At 40.9% G+C, this 20,613-nt stretch overlaps 2 protein-coding genes across 2 annotated transcripts in view; one reads left to right on the top strand and one right to left on the bottom strand.

Annotated features, from left to right (window-relative positions):
* MAP3K15 (mitogen-activated protein kinase kinase kinase 15) overlaps nt 1-7,907 on the top strand; it is a 57,930-nt gene extending 50,023 nt beyond the window's left edge. Inside the window, exons 21-29 of the mRNA XM_009867297.1 lie at nt 208-385; nt 1,494-1,668; nt 3,367-3,552; nt 4,282-4,387; nt 5,663-5,873; nt 6,754-6,866; nt 7,029-7,126; nt 7,237-7,313; nt 7,823-7,907. Of these exons, the coding sequence (XP_009865599.1) occupies nt 208-385; nt 1,494-1,668; nt 3,367-3,552; nt 4,282-4,387; nt 5,663-5,873; nt 6,754-6,866; nt 7,029-7,126; nt 7,237-7,313; nt 7,823-7,907 (1,229 nt within the window). The remainder of the gene's footprint in view (nt 1-207; nt 386-1,493; nt 1,669-3,366; nt 3,553-4,281; nt 4,388-5,662; nt 5,874-6,753; nt 6,867-7,028; nt 7,127-7,236; nt 7,314-7,822) is intronic.
* Nucleotides 7,908-8,363: 456 nt separating this feature from the next.
* PDHA1 (pyruvate dehydrogenase (lipoamide) alpha 1) lies at nt 8,364-19,325 on the bottom strand. The gene is made up of 11 exons (XM_009867296.1): nt 19,317-19,325; nt 17,886-17,954; nt 16,226-16,399; nt 15,632-15,758; nt 13,120-13,211; nt 12,669-12,761; nt 11,238-11,393; nt 10,926-10,997; nt 9,993-10,060; nt 9,546-9,654; nt 8,364-8,842 (listed from the first exon to the last, which is right to left on the bottom strand). The coding sequence occupies exons 2-11, from the start codon at nt 17,940-17,942 to the stop codon at nt 8,678-8,680; spliced, it is 1,113 nt and encodes a 370-aa protein (XP_009865598.1). The 5' UTR covers nt 17,943-17,954; nt 19,317-19,325; the 3' UTR covers nt 8,364-8,677.
* Between the last annotated feature and the right edge of the window lie 1,288 nt (nt 19,326-20,613).

Below are 20,613 nucleotides of genomic sequence, written 5' to 3'. Positions count from 1 at the left end.
CAGCAGTTAGCTTGTTCACACCTTTTGTTGCTTATGCATATAATGCTTTTGAGTTGTATTGCTGCTTTCTATCAACAAGGTTACCTCTCTCCCTTACCCACTTTGCAAAAGGAGGCCTTGATACCACTGGAGATGATCACAGCTTGTTTAAGCACATTGCCCTTTCCTGCTTAGTTTGGTTACATATTTTACAATATTTGTTCCTAGACTGCAATCGTAATGCATCCCTCCCACTGCCCATCCACGGAGAGCAAGCTGGCAGTAGCAGCAGTGAGCATGGCTCTGTTTCACCAGACTCTGATGTACAACATGACATGTTTTTCGAAAGGCCAAAGAGATCCATTTCAGAGATTCAGACAAAGCATCCCATTGCCCATTTACTAAGGTAAAGTATTTGCTTTTCGCTTGACACCCATGAGGGGTTATGTGGATTTAATTCACACTATATTTTATCTGAGGGCAATTTTTTCAGCTAACGACTAGATAAGCAGGTGTGTTAAAACAGCAAGTTGCATAGGCAAGTTACCAGTTAATTTAAATATTGTCCGTATTTAATAAAAAACTATTTGATCTCCTCAAGGTTTACACATATTTATATACTTTCCCCTTCCCAGAGAATAAATGTCAGTCATCTTATTGACTGAATAGTTATGGATTCAACTCACGAAAAAGATGTGGGAAAGGGGGAGTAGAAAGATAGTTCTGCTGATCAGAGAGCACAAAGCGGTGCTTCCAAAATGAGTATATTACAGTATGGGGCCAGAAAAATGAACAGCTATCTAAGTCCAGACTATTCAGCTTTTCTCCCCAACACTGAACCAACGCTGGGTGACATTAATCATAGAATCATAGAATGATCGAGGTTGGAAGGGACCTCTAAAGATCATCTGGTCCAACCTCCCTGCCAGAGCAGGATCCCCTAGGGCAGTGACACAGGAACGCGTCCAGGTCGATTTTGAAAGTCTCCAGAGAAGGAGACTCCACAACCTCTCTGGGCAGCCTGTGCCAGGGCTCCGTCACCCTCACAGTAAAGAAGTTTCTCTTCATGTTGAGGTGGAACTTCCTATGTTCTAACTTAAACCCATTATTTCTTGTTCTATTACTGGGCAGCACTGAGAAGAGATTGTCCCCTTCCCCTTGACACCCACCCTTCAGATATTTATATAGGCTAAAAAGACCCCCTCTTAGCAGTCTCCTTTCAAGGCTAAACAAGCCCCAGTTCTCTCAGTCTCTCTTCATAGAAGAGATGTTCAAGTGCCACCTTCTCAGTAGGGCAAAATCAGCCTCATGCTTTTGACTTCAGTGAAGTTCACACCAGATGAGGATCTGAGCCATTTTCTGTCTCAGAATTACTGTTTAACAATCTGATCAATCCGCTGCTATGGTGTAACTCGCTTTTTAACCTCTGAAGTATCCCTACTCACTTCTGACAGTGCTGCCGTTTCACTAACGCTGAGGTCTCTCTTGTGCGTATGGCCCGGTTGCTGACGCAGTGTGCCTGATGAGGGCTCGGCCTCGGAGGACAGAAGTGCCTCTCCTTCCATTGAGGACAAGGATTCAGGTCTGTTTCTGCTGCAGAAGGACAGTGAACGCCGAGCAATCCTATACAAAATCCTTAAGGAAGAACAGAATGAAGTTGCTTCCAATTTGCAGGACTGTATTGCACAGGTAATTTCACTTCAGTTTTCATTTTCCCATGTCAAAAGGAAAATGACAAGCCAGGTAATATTATTCCTTTTCTGAAAACTGATAGAATTGCTTGGATTTTTTTCCTTCTGAATATCTTTAACCTCCGAGACCTGTAACTGTGTGAGCTGTTTGCTGTTGCCTGAACGGATAGCAAACATGATATTTAGCCTGCTGCTTGGGCTCTTGGGTTTTTCGGAGGGAGAGGCTTGGGGCATTTGATGTGGGATTTGGGATCAGAGTTTGGTGGTTTGGGAGTTACGTATTTTGTTTGGGGTTTTAAAGACCTGGAAATGGAACACCAGGTAGTAATGGGTATGATTTGCTTTAAGGACAAAGAACTGGTTAATGACTTTGAATTCAAAACATACATAAACTAGGTGCCAAGAACACAGTACGTGCATCTCGAAAAAGTTGGAGTAGATTCCCATACAGGAAAGGGTTGAGTGGGAAAGTTTAGTAACTGTAAAGAGGACCAAGAAAAATCTTATGTTTAGTTAACTTGTAGCCAAGCAATGCCACACACCAGTAACAGTTGATTGCTTTACCTTTTATTCTTCGTGTGTGCTTCTAATGTGCCACCGACATGATCTTTTCTTACCAAAGCTATGGTTTTTCACCTGGGCTGCACGTACACACAGAGGATCCTGCTGACTCTCGCTGTGATAGCCCCGGCCAGCAGTTGGTCTTGGAGTGAAGGCACTTGCAGCACGGCTGCTCCTGGGGCAGCTCCAGCCCAGCCCGGCATGGACAGCCAGCTCCACACAACCCAGGGTTTTGCTTCTCCCCCACGGCTCACTTTCCCCAAAAACTGCCTTACGGTGCACATCAGCTCACCCCAGAGCTCCTGTAGAGCTTTACAGGCCTGAAAGACCCACAGACTCAGGCACTTGGGGTAGTTTTTTGCTCTGACCTTAAACTGCAGAATAGCTTATAGCCTTACAGAAGACTAAAATTCATATGTGAGATCTTAGTCAGAAATAACCAGGGCTGTAAATATTTTCCAGGATAAAGAAGGATTATTTAGTAACAGCACGTCCCACCTCAGTCTCCAGCTGTTCTGCAGCACTGCTGTAATCATCTCATTTCCATAATTTCTGTAAGACTTCTCCCTTTACCTTTTAATTACACAGGTTGCTGTTCTTTACAGGTACTTGGACAGCTTTAAGTGTGGGGGCTATGGACTGTAGATCATAAAAGGAACACTTCAGTCTTATCACTGTGTAACCTCAGACCTTTTTCTGACTTACCATAAATGCATATATATTTTTAGCCAAAGGAAATCAAATGTCTGCATAATTAGATGAAAGTCCAGATTCAGCTTATTGAAAGGACAGCATCTAGAAAATTTGAGTCTCTTATGGACTCACTCCTGTTTTCATGGAGAAGAGCTGCCCTCTGCAGTAGATACATAGCTATTACCTGGACCCCCTTCCCTTTATGACAGCCACAGTAGCAGTAGCATTTTTTTTTTTTGGAAAATAGAAATTACTATCAAAAAATAGTTAGAAAGAGGTAGAAAATAAAAACTTTGCAGAAACAAAAGTTCTGTGATCTCTGTACATCGGTGCCAATTATACATGGGTGAAGCTATACATTGTAACCTTAAAATTACTAATGCTACTAATTGGATGTTTACTGTCTCTGGATTTTACTTAATGTACATTATCTTTTCTTCAGAGTTCTGAAGAACTGCAGCTTTCAGTAACCCACATCAAGCAAATTATTGGCATTTTAAGGGACTTCATACACTCTCCAGAGCAGAGAGTGATGGCTTCTACCATATCCAAGCTGAAAATGGATTTGGACTTTGACAGCACTTCCATTAATCAGATTCATCTGGTGCTGTTTGGATTTCAGGATGCGGTAAGTCCTTTTGCCTGATGCAGGGGTAGAGGAATTCTTCCTGGACAGCTTCATTCTTCCTCTCTCCTCTTCCTTGTTACACTGCTCATGCTGAACAGCCATTTTCTGCCCCAGTTCCTCAGAAGCTCCTGTGCTTGCTGGGGAGCGTGGGAGGATGTGGGCAGTATGGGGAAGACAAAGCCCTGGTAACTGATCATATGGAAGACTAAGAAAAGACTAAAGGTTTCAAGGTCAGGTTTTGCCTGATTCTTTTCTTGTGGATCACCAATGCTGATGGTTCCCTTCCTCTAGGAGGAAGGTGGGGTGTAGGTCCAGGCACTGGACGACCTGTGACCTGTTCAGAGGGGCACACGGGGCTGGACGCAGAGCCCTGATGTGTTGGAGCCTCAGTGAGCTTCAAGTGGGCTTTCCAAGGTAGGTCTTGAAGCCAAGGGTGCTGCTCGTGCGCTGACCACAAGCTCTGGTGTTCGTTCTGGATCCTACATTTATTTCCTTTTCTACCTCTCCTTGTACTGTAAGAGGGGCTCGAATGTCACAATCTGGGTACAGTTTGAGAGCTCTGGCCTAAAACTGTCAAATCTTCTGTGTAGACTTCCAAAGGTGGGAGTGTTTTACTGACTCATGCAGTTGTTAGAGTATAAAACTTCATCTACTGAAGAACAAGGTTCTCTTTCCTAGGCACAAGCAAATGTTGTTTGCGGCTACTTCTACTTGCTTATTTATTTATAGGTGAACAAAGTATTAAGAAATCATTTAATAAGGCCTCACTGGATGTTTGCAATGGATAATATAATTCGCCGTGCAGTCCAAGCAGCAGTCACTATTCTTATTCCAGGTAAATCAAAGCAGCTGAAAACAGTATTTTTTTTTTTAAAAGAGCTGTTTGCATATCAAAGAGTTATAGCAATTGCAACGGTTTAGTTGTTCAGTCTGTCAGCATGCCATTAACTGCATCCTATGTGCCACCACATCAAAGGCACAGGATCAGAATGTTGTACAGAAAGAAGCGTTGATCTGGAGGATTAATGCTGTACTTAGAGTACAAAAGCACAAAATGAAGAGATAACCAGTGGTTCTGCACCACCAGTGTGGTCCAACAGGACAAATAAAGGCAAATTAAATTCAGTCCAAGCATCTCTTGTAAGAAAGAAACTGACTCTGTACAACATTTTAATGACATAGGGGGTGGGTAACACTGCACAGGTCTGGTTATGTGTTCTGAGAAATTATTACTGAGATGTAGAACAGATGCAGAGAAGGGAGTGCATTAAATATGAAGAGGAGTGTGATTCTGGCCTACAGATGGATTGTAGGAAAAATCACCACCACCGAGAAGGAGGAGGATAAATGACTAAGACCTGTCTAGGAATAATTCAAAGCTGGAAATCTTCAACTAATTTTGTAACTCTTTGAAGTGCTGAGCACCCTTCCAGTATGAGAATGTTCTGAGAGCACTTAGTGATGGTGAGCCCTTTCAGTCCAAAGTTGCTTTCGCTTTCAAGCCAAATTGGCTATATTTTTTAAATTTTTTTTTTGGGACTTTGCAGGAGAAAAAGGGCAGCTATTCTTCATTGAGAAGGATGGCCACCTGCAGCAAGTTCTGAGAGAACTGGGATTAGAAATGCTACCTGGAAAAGAGGTGGCTTTGTAAACTTTTGTCAAAGGCATTAGGGAAAAACAACTTTTTTTTTTTTCTTTAAGCAACCTTTCAAGGATTTCTCAATACATTTATTAACTGTCTTGTTATTATTCATTTCATCACAAATGCATTTGTCCCTTTCACAGCTGTATTCTACAGCTACCTGCCTCTACTGGTGTGCTGCAGTTGAGCTATTACAGTGCCACTCACACTTACTTGAGAGCTGATGCCAGAGAATCTGTGGTCCAGCTCACGCAAGGCTTTGCCTCTCCCCTGATCAGTACCACAGTAAAGCACATCATGCAAACAGTCCACTTCCTAGACTAGATGACCTTTAAAGGTCCCTTCCAGCCCAACACATTCTGATTCCTCACCTAAAGCTTCCCCACATGCATAAGAACAAACCACAATGCCTCTGAAGACAGATATGTGAAGAAAAATTTCTTATTCTTACATTGCTTCCTTTACCAGAGCTTCGAGCTCACTTTGAGCCAGCATCAGAAGCTGATGGTGGAGACAAGGAGGGTGACGACGTGGAGGACAGTTTCCAGCCTGCTAACCAAAATGAGGCTCAGGATCCTGCTGTCACTTCAGGAGTCGGCACCCTTAGTTCTGTGGTGTCACATGAGTCTCAGCAGCAGCTCAGCCTGGAGTTGGACAGACTTAAACAAGAGACCTTAAGGTAACCTTCCTGTTAGAGGGCATGGAGTTATTTTCAGAAAGCCTCTTGAAAAGTTCTGGCTTGCTTTCTACAGTGACATGTATGTACGTACCATAAATACTGCTCACCTACTGCAATTGCCAGGTGGTACAGCCAACCTTCCATGAGCACAAATGCATTCCGAATACGCTGACAGCACTGGTATGATGGCTGAACGGCCTTCAGCACAACTTTTATTTCTGTGTAATTAAGTTTTTAATTGCAAAATATCATGTTGGATTTTGACTGTTAAGTAACTAGGCTTGTGCACCTGTGCTGGTTTCCTTCCTTCTTCCTTGGCTCCCTGGTGCCACCTGACCCAGCGACAACGCCCTCAAAGCTGTTCCTGCAAGGAAAGGCCAGAGCAGCTCTCTGCTGGCCCATGGGACAGGCTCCCCACTAATTAGCACAAGCAGAGCTCAGCATAGCCCCTGTCCTCCTTCTCATGGGTTACATTTGTATACTGCTGCCAGCATGTTAACAGCTGGAAGGTTCTGTTTTTATGGATGTGATGTAAAGCTGCAATCAGAAAGTCCCCAGTAAAACATCAGTGTTGTACCAGTCGGCAGTCATTTACAGTAGAAAGGCAGCAACTCTGCCCCAGGGAGGCTGCAAAACAATAGAAAAAGAATTCACAAGCTATTTATGCTAAATTCTGCAGAGATTAAAGCCTTGAACTGCCACCACTAAGCTAAGTCTCAAGACAACCAAACTGAAATCTGTAAAAGCCATAAAGTGTTTCTCGAGATAGCATCTCTGGAGTGTCTCTGTCCTTTTGTAGTCATTAAAAATTATATATTTTTTTTTTCAACTAGACTTATTCTCCGTGTGGTTGTGTTTCACCTCTCTTGTATGTTAACAGGCTTTTAGAAAACCTCGTTCAGAAGGAGAAAGAGTATCAGACCCTCTTGCGACAATCTTTGGAGCAAAAAACTCAGGACTTACACTTGCTTCGATTAAAACTTAAACCCAAAGGTATGAGGACGTACTGCATGCTTTGACAGTTGCGTGCAAATGTATTGGATCACAGGTTTGAAGGACAAGACCGTGTAGTTTTAAGCTTCGGTAGTCTGAAAACCGCCACTTTAGTCCTAGTTTTGAGGTGTATTAACTTACATGTTTGTTTTCTCTTAAAAGACTCCCAATGGTCTGCAGCAACTTTTAGAGGGAATGCAGACCCTGAGCTCATCAGCTGGCTGAAACAACAAGGAGCAGACTTGGATGCCATTAAGAGGGTAAAAAAAAAATAAAAATCAATTTTTAAAAAAAAAGGTCATTGTAGTCGATAATTAGCAATGTGAATTCAAAGACAGAGTATTAACTTAGGAATAAATTTGCCTTTTAGTTTGCTGAAGAAGATTATACACTAAGTGCTGTCCTTAATGATATCACTAAAGATGATCTGAGGTATCTCCAGCTGCGGTAAGAAAGTACTTCTTGGTTCATTGTTAAGAGCTTAATTAAAGCAGTTTGTAAAAAAACTCCTATTTTTAGCCATTAGGTTATTCAAATCCATCAGTTTTAGCTCACTGGCAACTGCTGTGAATTTCATCTCTGACTTTCTGTTAAAGTTTTTCATATCTTAACTGATGCAGCGTAACCACCACTCTGAGGGGGCTTCAAGCCATCTACATTTTGGCATTTATGAAGGTTGGGAGCTATTTCTGCACACTTCACGCTGATGTAATCATATGCAAAATAGGCATAAAGAACCTATGTTTTTCTGCCCATGACTCAAGTCCTTTCATCATTCTGTTAACCCCTGGCTGATCTGGAAGAAGTTTTTTTAGCTATAACAATGAAGTGTGGTGTTTTCTGTGTAACCAGCAGATCCTTGGGATTTCTAGAGGGAGCAAGAATTAAAAGTAACGAAGTAATGAAGATTGAGGGAGTTTTCCCCTAACTGCTCTTCTCCATTCTTCTTCATACAGGGGGGGTCTTGTCTGCAGAATTTGGAATGCAATATTAAACCACCGTCAAACATCTGGTAAGCAAGACCTCAGTGCCGAAGGTTAATGCTTCGGAAGGAGAACGTGAAATGGAAATAAGCAAATGAGAGATACATTCCTAGCACTTGAATTAGTAGATGTATATATATGTGTATGTACAACAGCCTTGCAGGTTTTGCACAACTATGTAGCTCGTCTGACCACTGTTGTAATACACAGTGAATAGCAACAGCTTTTAAGTCAGTATCAATGTACTTAAAATATTTATGGCAGAGTAATGGAGAAGCCAAATGCCTATCAATGTAATACAAAGCATCAGCTGAGGAAAAAACCCCACCTTTTCAGCACAATAGGTACCACAAGTGAAATGTATATAGCTTTTTGTATTAAAGCTGCTCTCACCGAACTACTAAGAAAAGCCTGCTGTGATGTTTTCATTTAGTAACTTTTCTGCAGCAAAGACATAGCATTTAAGGGGCTTTTTTGGTGGGTCATCAGGAAACAAAGCAAATGGACCATCAGATAAACGTTGTTGGAAGTTTATTTTTTAATTTTTTTTTTTTTACACTGTATATAACACATACAGCAATCCAAAGAAAAGTCAGTAAAGCAAATATATAGCCATTTAAATAAACCACTGCTTTCTCATAATTTAGCTCTCTTTCTGAAACAACATTCAGCACATTTAAGAAAATGCCTACAGAGGTGGATTTTCCCTGTGCATTTCCTGTTTTGAAAGAGCTTTTAAATAAGCTTAAGGGTCGGTTTTGAGTCATTATAGTTCCTGTAACAGCATTCACTTACTCTTACGAATAAGTTACACCAACAACAAGGCCTTTAGCTGACAGACTTGTACCTTATCCACTGGTTTGGGCCACGCACTTCAAAGGGTGGCTCATTGAAGTAGATGTGGTTACCCAGTTCTTCCAGTGGTGGCTCTGGGTCAGTGGTAGCAAACTGAGCAGCTTCCTCAATCTCCTTCCGTACTGCCACATCAATCTCCTAAAACAAAACCCAGGTGGTCATTAGAAGACAGATAAGAAAAACCTTCCTAATTTTCAATTTAAACACAATCATATGATTAAGTATTGGTCAGAATACTTCATTGACAACACTGTCTAAAAACATAAATCAAAAACCTGTGAAAACTCCCTCTCTACTAAACTGCAGCATTTGTCTCTCTTGGATTGTACCAGTAACTTACTGCCAGAGGAACACAACCCCTCTAAGCCTCTACATTTTCAATTCCAGTTCTGCGAAACACCAAGAGCGTCAGTGTCAATTTTTTTTAAAGCAGAGCTGATGAAGGCATTTATAAAATTTGCTTAGAGGGTTCCTGGAATCTTCACTAGGATTTTTCACTATTGATAATTTCCCTTTCAGTGACTTAACTCCTTCCTAGGGAGTCACAAAAGCCTGGGTAATTTTGATTTCTACATGTTAGTATATCATAGGAGCTGTATTTAACACACACGGACACTCCGCTGAGTTAACCTCGCCCAAAAGCAAAACACCTTTCCAGCAGAGTGCAACTTTTGTCAGTTGGCTTGCAACAAAATGTCATCACCAGTAAAAGCGACCTTAAAATAAACTTTAAAGACCCTCAGAGAACAAGTGATGCGTGCTGCCCTAGGTTGTGCTCTTCAGAGATCATTAGCACGTGAATGCTCAGAAACTTCTTTCAATAGCTACAAAAAAGCCGTACCTTTAATTCTTCAATGCTTGCAAGATTATTGTTGACCATTCTGTCCTTCAGCAAAGTAATGGGATCACTTTTGCTTCTCACTTCTTGAATTTCTTCTCTAGTACGATAGCTAGGAGCAAGACAAGCAAAGACATGAACGTCGTCAGCGGTGTCCTTAAGCACACCATAAAGTCACACTGAAAGCAGAATTCGTTAATAGAAAGTACAGAAGTTTAACTGACTTTGTGCTTGTTTTAAAACTAAATCTCCTGATACTACAAGTAAAACAAATTGTGTTACACGGCCACGATTATTCACGAAATGAGTGATCTGACTGATCACAGCAATTTCATCATCACTTTATATGCACTCTGCAATGGATTTAAACATTCAATACAAGAGTTCAAGAATTTTGACCACCAGCACTTTTTTGGTACCAGTGAATGCCAAGAAGGAATATCCCGTTACCTTATTCCAGGGTCACTCATGCTGTGGCCATGGTAACGGTACGTCTGTAACTCCATCAGAATAGGACCCTTAAAAAGAAAAAACAATACTGAGATTGTTACCAAATAGAGTGACAAGTTCGTTGTTACAGCAGCAAGTATTTGCTATAGGTGTGTGGCACCACTGATGAATGATTAATTCCCTGTTTTTTCTCAGCTTGATTTACATAATATTATCATAACAAATAAAATGAAACTTAACTCTTTTCAAATGAACGCCTGTGTTGCTACTGTAAGAATTTATTCTCATGTTCTTACTGAGCACCATTAAACAATTTCTTCCCTTCCAATGTCGTTCCACCATCACTGAGACTATTTCAGATTGCCTGTTGTTTCACACTAAGTTGTAACTCACAGAGTCTTATTCTTCTGTGTGAACATTATTTTTTCTCTGTTTTATGTTCCCAGCACACACATTATTTCACCAAATATTAAAAATCTTCAAATACAGCATATCATACTTGGGTGAAAGGTGCTAACGCTGACTCACAAAACTTTTGTTTCCCCTTCCATTTGCAGTATATACAGAATGATCCTGCTTTCCATGATTCTTCCCCAAATTAATCTCTTCACAAAGAACACAACTGCCTGAAAGTCAAAAAATCCTTCACAACAGAAGTTAACTGGGGTAGAAATGGGGAAAAAGATGACAGTATCAGGAAATATACACGTTTTTAAATGTATAGTATAACACCAGTTGAATGTTAAAAAATTCTAACAAAATTAAAGAACCAGCCACTTGCTTTCAGTTTCAATACTGTGGGGAAAAAAAGAAAATAAGGGTCAAAGTTTCAACAGTGACTGAAGAAAATGGGCTAGATAAGGAATTTTTTATGCAGCAGTAATCCGGCTGAGAATTTCACCTAGGGAGAAGGAATGATGACTGCAGACTTACTTTTCCAGATCTACAGTGCTCAGCTGCAAATTTTGCTGCTTCTCGAACGCAGAGAATATCCATGCCGTCCACCTGATAAACAGAAAATGCAAGTTGAGGAAAAGAAAATGCCACACTCCTGAACTTCCAATTTCAACACTTCCACAAACGCAATAGGAATTGGTTCAAATTCTCTACAATTTAAAAAAATTATAAATAGGTTTATTTATAAAAAACATACATATGTATGTATGTAATGTGCATGTGTGTGCACACACATTCCCCTCCCCAAGTCCAGCCCCCTCAAAAAAAGAAAGCTGTGGCTGTACTCACCCTGAGGCCTGGAATGAAGTCTCCTCTTTTGTAGTAGTCGGTACTGGCTGCAGCTCTTTCCACCGATGTTCCCATTCCGTAGCGATTGTTTTCACAGATAAAAATACACGGCAACTTCCATAAAGCGGCCATATTGTACGTTTCAAATATCTGGCCCTGAAAGAAAAAGAACCAGTTACATCTAGGTGGGGAGCTCAGCCCTCAAGTCCTGAAAAACATTCAGTTGTGGAGGTCTAGCCAAGAGAAGTTTTTAGTATTAAAACTGATCTGAAACCAGCCACTTGCTGCTTTTTGGAATAAAAGAGAAGCTACACTATGTAAGGTAACTTTCATCTCTACTAAAAGTTTACAGAACTTAATTTTTAAACCTATGTCAGTACCGGTGTAGCACACAACCTTAACTGAAGTGTGTGAGCAACAGTTACTAAAAAACCCCTCACAATTAATCTGTCAGGGTGCTGCTACAGCAAAGTACGAGTAAAGTTTGACCACTCTGGCTGTATCAGCTTTCCTACTCTAAGTCAGTCAAAGACAAGGAAAAACAAGACCCGAGATCTCCACCTGTGTATTGAAAGTGGGGAATTACACCAGGAGTACACTCTACCAGTTTTATAAATGGCTTAATGTCTCTGCCGATAACACCAAGAGACTGGCCAGAATGTCAATAACAAGTGGCTCTGTGAGCTGCTGTCCTCTTCTCTGTCTTCAGAAAAGTTACAAGTGACATGTTTCTCCCTATTAGGCAGCACTGTGATCTTCACTGCTACTATTCACAGCTCTCCTTACAGCGCTGAGGCTTCAGGGTATCACACTTGGGTGAGCTCTGTGCAACTAGAAAGAGGCCAAGTGTAACTGGAAACCCTTCCTCCCATGACCCATAACAAACCATTAGCCCCACTCCCTGAGTATCTAGAGCACTCCAGAAGGAAAGGAGCTGAACAGCCTTCCCTCCACTCCAGTGACAAGGGCAGAAAAATGGGGACAAGGAAGGACAGACGTACACAGGTCCAAAACATGATTAAAAAAAAATCCAAGCACGTGCTACATTCCTGGTACAGAAAGGGCATCTAGCAATGAGCTGTGTAATTGCTCATCTGAATAACCCCTCTGAAGACTACACTGAAACACACCCCTACTCAAGTGCCTAAGACAACACAAGTAAGAGGTACTAGCATCCAAAAGTTGCAAGATACCTGGCCACTGGCATGAAGTTTGTCTCTGTGAACAGCACATTACAACAAAAAGCCTAAGAGAAAATGCATCAGACTGTAGGACAGCGGGGTCCTTTATTAAAGCACTCTTGCATCAGAAAGCCCCTCAAAATCTTGGCATAAATTCGGGCAGCAGGTACTGCAGAGCTCACAGTTCACAGAAGGAAAACCAATTGCCCAGTCACACTCCCCAGAGACGCACCAGGCAAAGCTCACTTACCTGATTGGCTGCACCGTCCCCATATAACGTCAGACAGACTTCATTTTTGCCAAAGTATTTACAAGCCAGCGCAATCCCAGCTCCAAGAGGAACCTATCAGAGCACAGGACAAACCAAAATTTTAGAACAGCACTCACAAGAGTTGGAGATAGACAGCCTGTCAACTGTAAAGAGACATTTACACTGTTAACAAGCTGTTACCAGCCCAATTCCGTTTGTTCCAACCTGTACTGCAGCCAACATATAAACCTTGACCACATTCTCAACTGGATTTGGTTTTGCTACAGTTCACAACACAGTGAGCAAACCAGAATAAAGATATAATAGATTTAATAGCCGCAGAGCAATGGTATCTGCATACAACCTCTCGCCACAAGAATTGAGAGGAAACACTGGCGCAGGACACGAGTCAAATTCAACTTGTGCTTTAAAGTAGAAGTTGTGTTTATACCTGAGCACCAACAATACCATTGCCACCATAGAAGTTTTTGGTATACATATGCATTGATCCTCCTTTTCCCTTCACACATCCTCCTTTTCGACCTGAAACACGAATAACAAGCAATTTATTTTTTTGGAGGAAAATTACTATGCTAATGGGAACATTTAATTCAATTCCTAAAGGTCGTAACTCAGATCATGTTGCTGTTGTTAGATTGATGTGGGGTTAAGACACAGTGGCCTGTCCTTAACAGTTAAATGTATCACAACACAAAAAAGAGAAAGGGGAGAAAGCAAATGGCAATGAAAGCATAATTCAGGAAATACAGAATGAGATTAAGAAATTTTAAAACCAACCAAGAAGTTTCAGTGTCCTGCTACAGAAAAGCCCTTTCTGATAAATACAGTGTTGTCAGCATGGTCTTTATTTCTCATATATTTAATTTGTAATAAGAGCTACATAGTCCTTATTACTTTTGGCTTCTGAAAGATACGTATGAACACTGTTCCAAATTAGTTGCAATAATCCACACTTGTCTTCCCTGTGATGATAACCAGAAGTAAAAATTACAGGTAGGACATTAAAAAAATCTCCAAAAAAATCAAAGAAAAAGAACTACTATCAGCTCCCCATCCCAGGATAACCCTCAAAAAGTCACCTATCCCAGCTTTATTCAAGCTGCAGTTTGAAGATACGAAGTCCGTGGAGCATTACAACAAACCCTACTTGAACGAGCTGCTCTGAGAACACAGAATTTTTCAACGGCCCTCTATTTCTATTTCTATTTCTATTTCTAATGTCTTGTTACTAGCCACATAGGCTTGTATTTTTTTTTCTAATAAGCACATCTTGTTTGGTTGTTTTTTTGTGGCCTTAACCTTGGTGTTCATTTCAAAAGCTGAATGCTGGATCTCTTTCTGGAATTTGTACTTCTTTTTCTTACTTCAGATCATTTCTACTATTGGTCTTTCCCATACCTTTTGTATCACAGAATCACACAGAATGTTTGGGGTTGGAAGTGACCTCTGGAGATCATCTAGTTCAACGTCCCTGCTAAAGCAGGATTGCCTAGAGCACGTTACACAAAATTGCATCCAGGCAGGTTTTGAAAGTCTCCAGAGACAGAGACTCCACAACCTCTCTGGGCAGCCTGTGCCAGGGCTCTGTCACCCTCACAGTAAAGAAGTAGTTCCAAATGTTTAGCTTGAACCTCCTCTTTTCCAGTTTGTGACCACTGCCCATTATCCTGTCGCTAGACACCCCTGAGAAGAGTCTGGCCCCATCCACCTGACACCCACCCTTTAGATATTTATAAGCATTGATGAGATCCCCCCTCAGCCTCCTCCAGGCTAAACAGACCCAGCTCTCTCAGCTTTTCCTCATACAGGAGATATTCCAGTCCCCTCATCATCTTAGTGGCCCATATGCTTATGAACTGGTTTCACGTGAGCTTTTATGAATTTCATCACCTAGGGCCAATGCAAAAAACCAGAAAGGTCTAATCAGAAAATTACTTCTCTTGAGTGCAATTTAACTTCAGTAATCTCCTTCCATTTCTTGTACAATCCCTCCTTGTATTTTAGAAAATATTTAAGAACTCCTGACTGACTAGTGTAACTTTTTGCTATACTTTCGACTTCTCTTAGAACACAAACCCATTTCTGAGGGAATCATCAATTCTCCTGAAAAGTCATTTTCCATAGTTTGTTTCCTGTAGAATCTTTACCTTCAAGTCTTATTTTGTGTGACTCCGCTTCCCACTCCTTCAAAAACTTTTTAATTCTTTCTTTTCCTGGTCCTCATAACTCAGACTGTCCATCAGTTTGGCATTTTTGGTCTAGATCTTTGTCTATAAGAACCAGCGGCAGCAGGACTCCTCTCTAAAAACTTGTCCCAAGCATCATTTCTTGGAACAACAGTCTCTGCCCTACGGCTGGTCTTTTCCGGTTAAAAAAACCTGCTAAAACCAAGCATAATTCTATAGAAGATGATGAAAAGAAATAAAGAAAAAACCCACAGCACCACTGATATTTGTAGTTTCAGGGCCAATAGTGGGCTTCAGTCATGACAATCTCCTCATTTACTTTCTCTTACCAGTATACAGTGACAGTTGGGAAGTCCACTAGAGTCTGGGCTTTAGCGTATGTTATTAAACAGGCATTCTTAATGCACACGTGCATTCCTAGCAAACAAAATCATACTTCTTCTCTATCTCCAAAACATTATTTCCTATATTCATGTTTCCAGCATGCAAATTGTCAGATCAAGTCTTTATTATACCAATGATTCATACAAACCCCTCTGTTCATTTTTCACTTCTGGCATCCGTTCACAGATCTCTAAAGGTTCAGCAGGCTGATCCTCTCTTCTCTTCCCACAACCCTACCATGAATTTCTTTATGTCACTCAACTGCTTCTGAAGCCCCGATATACTTTGTGCATCAACATAATTTTGAATTTGAATGAAACATTCTGACACAAGTACAGCAGCGTACAAATCCTCATTTTACTTAGCACAAACCTGTCAATTCAGCGAGAATTTCCCGAACAGGCACTCCTCGTGCATAGGTAAAGCCATGAGCTCTGTAAGCCGTTATCACATGGTCTGTAGGCTTTATGGCAGCTTCAAGGCCTACACAGCAAGCCTCCTGTTTAGAAAGGAAAAGTCAGCTTCGTGATGAAGAAAAGCACATGGCTTCCACAGTCCGTAGTGCAGCAAGGGCTAGCTATGATCTCCCCCTACATTAAACATCAGCAGGAGACAGGAAGAGCACAGGTACTGCCCTAAATGCCAAGGGACAGCAGGCTGGGAGCTGCAACAGCCTCCAAATGTGTTGAATTGAAGATACTGCAGTTGCTCATTCCTCACATTCAGGTGATCTTCAGCTGCACCTTGCCTTCTCTCTCTTCCTGTTGCTGTCCCAAGATCTCAAGGGCTCCCTTGTGCGCTAAGACATTATTTTTGAAGAAACAGTGAACTAAATTGTGAATCCAGCTACCACTTCAGATATCATACACAGATACTCAGTTTTCGATTTACTCTTCACTCTATTCAAATCCCTACATTAAGTAAGGTTAGACAATATAAAACCTCTTGGAATTAAAAAAATCTTACCTGACCATCATATAAGTGGCAGAAGCCACGAATAATCTTCTGCTTGTACAGCTGGTCAGACTTGAGCTCCATGCGTCGTATGGTCTGCATTGTCTTGTAGTAATGGAGCCCCTCCTCTCGAGTCATCACTGCTGTGGTACCAGGGCCTTCTTCCAGGCGATGGAGGTCACATTTCTGCAAAGTTGAACAAGTCATTAGTTCCTGAACATAGTTCCTACCAGCAGTCCTCACAAAATACTGGAAAAACCACATTTCCATCATTGTTGCATGACTAACACGTAGTAGGAGTCACAGAGGCTCAGTGAAGAGATAGGAAAGTTAGAGAGTTTCCTTTGTGAAACAGTTTGTAAGATCTGGTCCTGAGACTGGACTTCATCTCTTCTGCAAACAGTTCTAAAAGGCAGTAAGAAACTACTGCTGCACCAGGCACCCTCCCAGTCAAACCACCATGTATAGAGCATAACTTCCTGCTCAAGCTACAGACTCTATCGACAGAGTTGCACAGAAGGCTGGTTTTAGGTACCCACGGAAAATAAAAATAATTAAAAAAAATAAAATCAGTCAAGTTCAGCAGAACAGACCAAACAAATCACTCTGTCAGTGCTGATTAAATGGCCAGTATACTACTATACAGATTAATGACCGTTTATACTAAAGCAAAGTCTCTCCAGAGCAAATCCACTGACACCCAGAAGGGTTTGATATAACACACATGCACACCACTCCCAAGACAGCTCTTCAGAGTTCACGTAACAACAGAAAACTAAACAGTCTTGTTGTAATCATAGAATCACAGAATGGCCTAGGCTGGAAGGGACCTTAGAGATCATGTAATCCAACCTCCCTCTCATGGGCAGGGACGCCTTTCAACCAGATCAGGCAACACATGGGGACCCAACGGGGATCAAACCCGCGACCCTGGTGTTATTAGCACCACTCTCTAACCAACTGAGCTAATCAATACAGGACCAAATGTTAAACCTTGCATCTACCCAGAAAAGACTTTTCATATAAATATATTTTCCCTATCTTCTGCCATCGACAAACAGGGAACGGTAAAAGAAAAACTAAGTCATTTCTTTCATTGTTTGTTTTATCAATTCCTGAACAAAAAGCCAATGGAAGCATCGCATTTTCCTAAGATCTAGCCACTGCGGAAGGCTGACAGAACACAGCACACACTTTTCAAGCAGCACCAAGGCAAGCATTAAAAAGGACACTGTATTTTTAACTCCAAAATCCATATGGACCCAACTGCACATGCAGGATACAGTACCTACAATTCCATAAACAAAAGGGAAATGGAAAGAAGGGTAGGCAGCAAACATGAGCTATTTGTTTTAAAAGCATTAAGGAAACATTAATACTCTTCCCCTCAGAACAGAAAAGGTTCTTTAGCTCCTTTGTAACTCCATTCTCACACTTGCACTGCAGTATTACGGACACAAAGAATCACAACTTCGTGCTCTTAATAAATAAATAACATTACTCCACACTGCCAAGCACAGTACTTCCAGCCCCCTTTTAGAAATCAGGCCAGATACTGAGGAGTCTGGTTCTGGAAATTCAAGCAGTATTTTTCTAATTGAAAAGACAAGGGGGCAAGTCCATCATGTCAAGATCACAGAGTATGCCAGTATTAAGTGTTCAGCTGCTTTACCTTAATTTCAAATGTAGCTTCATTTGCAAAGTCTCCATAGTTACGCGACGCTACCATCACTCGAGATGCCTTAAAAAAAGAAGACAAAAGCAAGACATAAGCAACCTTTTGAAATAATTATCAAGCAAAAGTAGGTGAATCCTGAAACAACTGCTAACAGTACTCCCAAACTGAAGTAACTTGTGAATTAAACTCACCAGTGGCATATCCCTAAAATACTAGAGAAGTTTTATCTGTATATATGTGCTAGAAGTCCTTTAAAACTCACTGTTTGAAAATAAGATTAGACAAAAAGGACCGACTGTTAAATTTGTAATATCCTTGAAAAAGACTGAGGAGCGCCAAAGCCACAAAAATAATTTTTTCCTTCACAAGCCAGATTACTTATATGATTTTGATGGCTCTCTGTGCTGACTGAAAATTTGCCTTGAAAGAATAAAAATTCTTTGGAAAAACAAAACAAAACAAAGCAAAGTAGCATATGGTTTCTGGAATATGAATTTTTCCTTTCAGTAGGAAGAGAATTTGGAGGAATGAAAGGCACTAACATTGAAGTAAGACAGTACCATTGAAGTGGGTAAGGCACAGCCACTACTTTAAAATGACAGGGAAACATAAAAGGTGGAATATGGAAGGATACATGAAATACAGAGCAACAAAGAGGCAGCATGGTAGGAAAGAGACAAGAAGTGTACTTAAATAAACTACTGTTCTGTCTTAAAGAATATGCACAGCTATTAACTAATGAACAACTGGTATTCTGGGGTAACTTTAGGGAGTTTCACTGCAGCACCAGATGCAATGCTCATCTGTCCATGCATGTTTTGTGGCCAGTGTAAGGAATGCAGCACAGCTGTAGTGGCAACATTGTATTGCCAGTTAAGTCACACATAAATTTCAGCAGCTCATTCAACCATGGAATTTGTGTACATTTAGCTGAAGGTTCAGTCTTTCAAACTCTTGAGAATGCTCAGGTCAACTCCTTCAAAAAAGGTCTGACTGATAGGGGTAAGGCTTGGGGGAAAAAAAAAAGAAAGCCAAGAGAAATGTCTCAATCCACCTTGGTTACCTGCTCTGTTGCAGATTTGATTCAGCAATCACAATCCCCTCCCTCCTCTTACCCTGTTATCAGACTAAATATTGAGAGTTTTTAATTTAAACCAGGTTTCTACACTTTTTACCACAATGCATCAGCACCATCAGTGAGGAAAAGCTATTTTACTTCCAGAGCTGGAAATAAATCAGGAGTTTGGAATTTCCAGAATCACTGGACACTGAGGTTGGAAGGGATCTCTGTAACCCAACTCAGGTCCAACCCCCCTGCCGTGAATATGACATAAAAGCAACACTGAGGACTCTGTACACAAATTCTAACACATGGCCAGTACACGTATCAAAACCAAACCTCAAAAATACTGATTTAGGCCTTACCTCACTAACGGCTCCCTAGGTTAGCAGCATTTGGAAGGAAAAAAGAAAAAAAAAAAAAAAAGAAAAAAGAGAAAAAGAGTAAGTAACTATGACAAAAAGGTAGGGGAGAAGTCAGCAATTACCCAACTGGAACACTCTAAGAGGTAGTTTCCTTACAGGTAAACTCTGTGTCAAAGAAATCCATCTATACACTTTGCAATATGCTCAAAGCATATACAAAATACTGGATTAAGACTACTTCTATTTATTTGGTAACTTATACCTTCACTATAAACATATAGGAACAATTCAAGATAAGTACTTACATCTCTGGCAATCACTAGGACCAAAAAAAAAAAAAAAAGATCTGTATTTAGATATGCAAACCAGATCTAGTTTGGAATTCCAGGAAAATGCAGTGTGTCAGGAGAAGGCCAAGTACTGGCAGTAAGGGGCTAGTTTTTGGCACCCATATTTGAAAATTTTAATATAATATTTTACTTGGAAATTAGGAAATACTTTCAGATATATCATCCCACTACACAGACGCAGAGCTTCTGGTAAGGCTGCTCTCTCATGTCATTCTCATTAATCCAGTTGCCCATTTGCTTTTTCTACAAGTGAATGCTTATGTTAAGCAAGCTGCTTCAGAGCACACGTAGAGTCACAGATTTGCTCTCAGTGTCAAAAGAGCAACTGACTTCCAATTACCAAAAAGCACCCTTTAACACTGACTTCATCTTCTAACATTTTTTTTATTTTAAACAGGGTAAATTTTTCCTCATGGCCATTGTTGTTATAAGGGGTTAAGGAGAACGAAGAGGTAAAAGTAAGTTTTTCTTTACACACAAGAGACAAAACAGAACAAATGACACACTTATGCAAAAAAACCCAACAACAACCCCAAAAACTTGGGAGAGAAGAAAAGGGGCTGTTGTTTGAGCAGAGGAAAGCAAAGCAGTTCAAGAAAACCAGATGGCTGAATTTCAAATGGCACAAAAAAAGTACGTTTATGATCCTGCTTAGGATCTGACCTGTGCTGACAGTCAAAGTATATATATGAATAAAAGAAAGAAAATCAAAGGGCCCAGAAAAGGGGTTTCAGAAGCAAATCAAAACATTCAGGAATAAAACCATATCTGGGACATGGCTTAGTGGTCATGGTGATCTCGGGTTGACAGCTGGACTCGATTACCTTGGAGGTCTTTTCCAGCCTTAATGATTCTCTCCTTCTGCCCTATGGCTTTATGTGCCCTAAACCCGCAGGGAGCACGGAGGTCACTGCGCTCACACTGACGGTCGGGCTCCGGGCAGGGCA

Source organism: Apaloderma vittatum, unplaced genomic scaffold (genome assembly GCF_000703405.1).
Source record: "Apaloderma vittatum isolate BGI_N311 unplaced genomic scaffold, ASM70340v1 scaffold32533, whole genome shotgun sequence".
NCBI classification, from domain to species: domain Eukaryota; kingdom Metazoa; phylum Chordata; class Aves; order Trogoniformes; family Trogonidae; genus Apaloderma; species Apaloderma vittatum.
The sequence above is the reverse complement of the archived record's forward strand: the minus strand, read 5'-3'. Positions and strand labels throughout refer to the sequence as shown.

Excerpts from the sequence above, each read along its gene's own strand:
- PDHA1 (XM_009867296.1), bottom strand. The coding sequence starts at position 17,942 with ATGGTAGCGTCGCGTAACTATGGAGACTTTGCAAATGAAGCTACATTT. Across the intron at positions 11,394-12,668 it reads GGGACGGTGCAGCCAATCAG|GGCCAGATATTTGAAACGTA; the intron begins GTAAGTGAGCTT and ends TTTTTCTTTCAG. Across the intron at positions 8,843-9,545 it reads CAAGCATTGAAGAATTAAAG|GAGATTGATGTGGCAGTACG; the intron begins GTACGGCTTTTT and ends GTTTTGTTTTAG.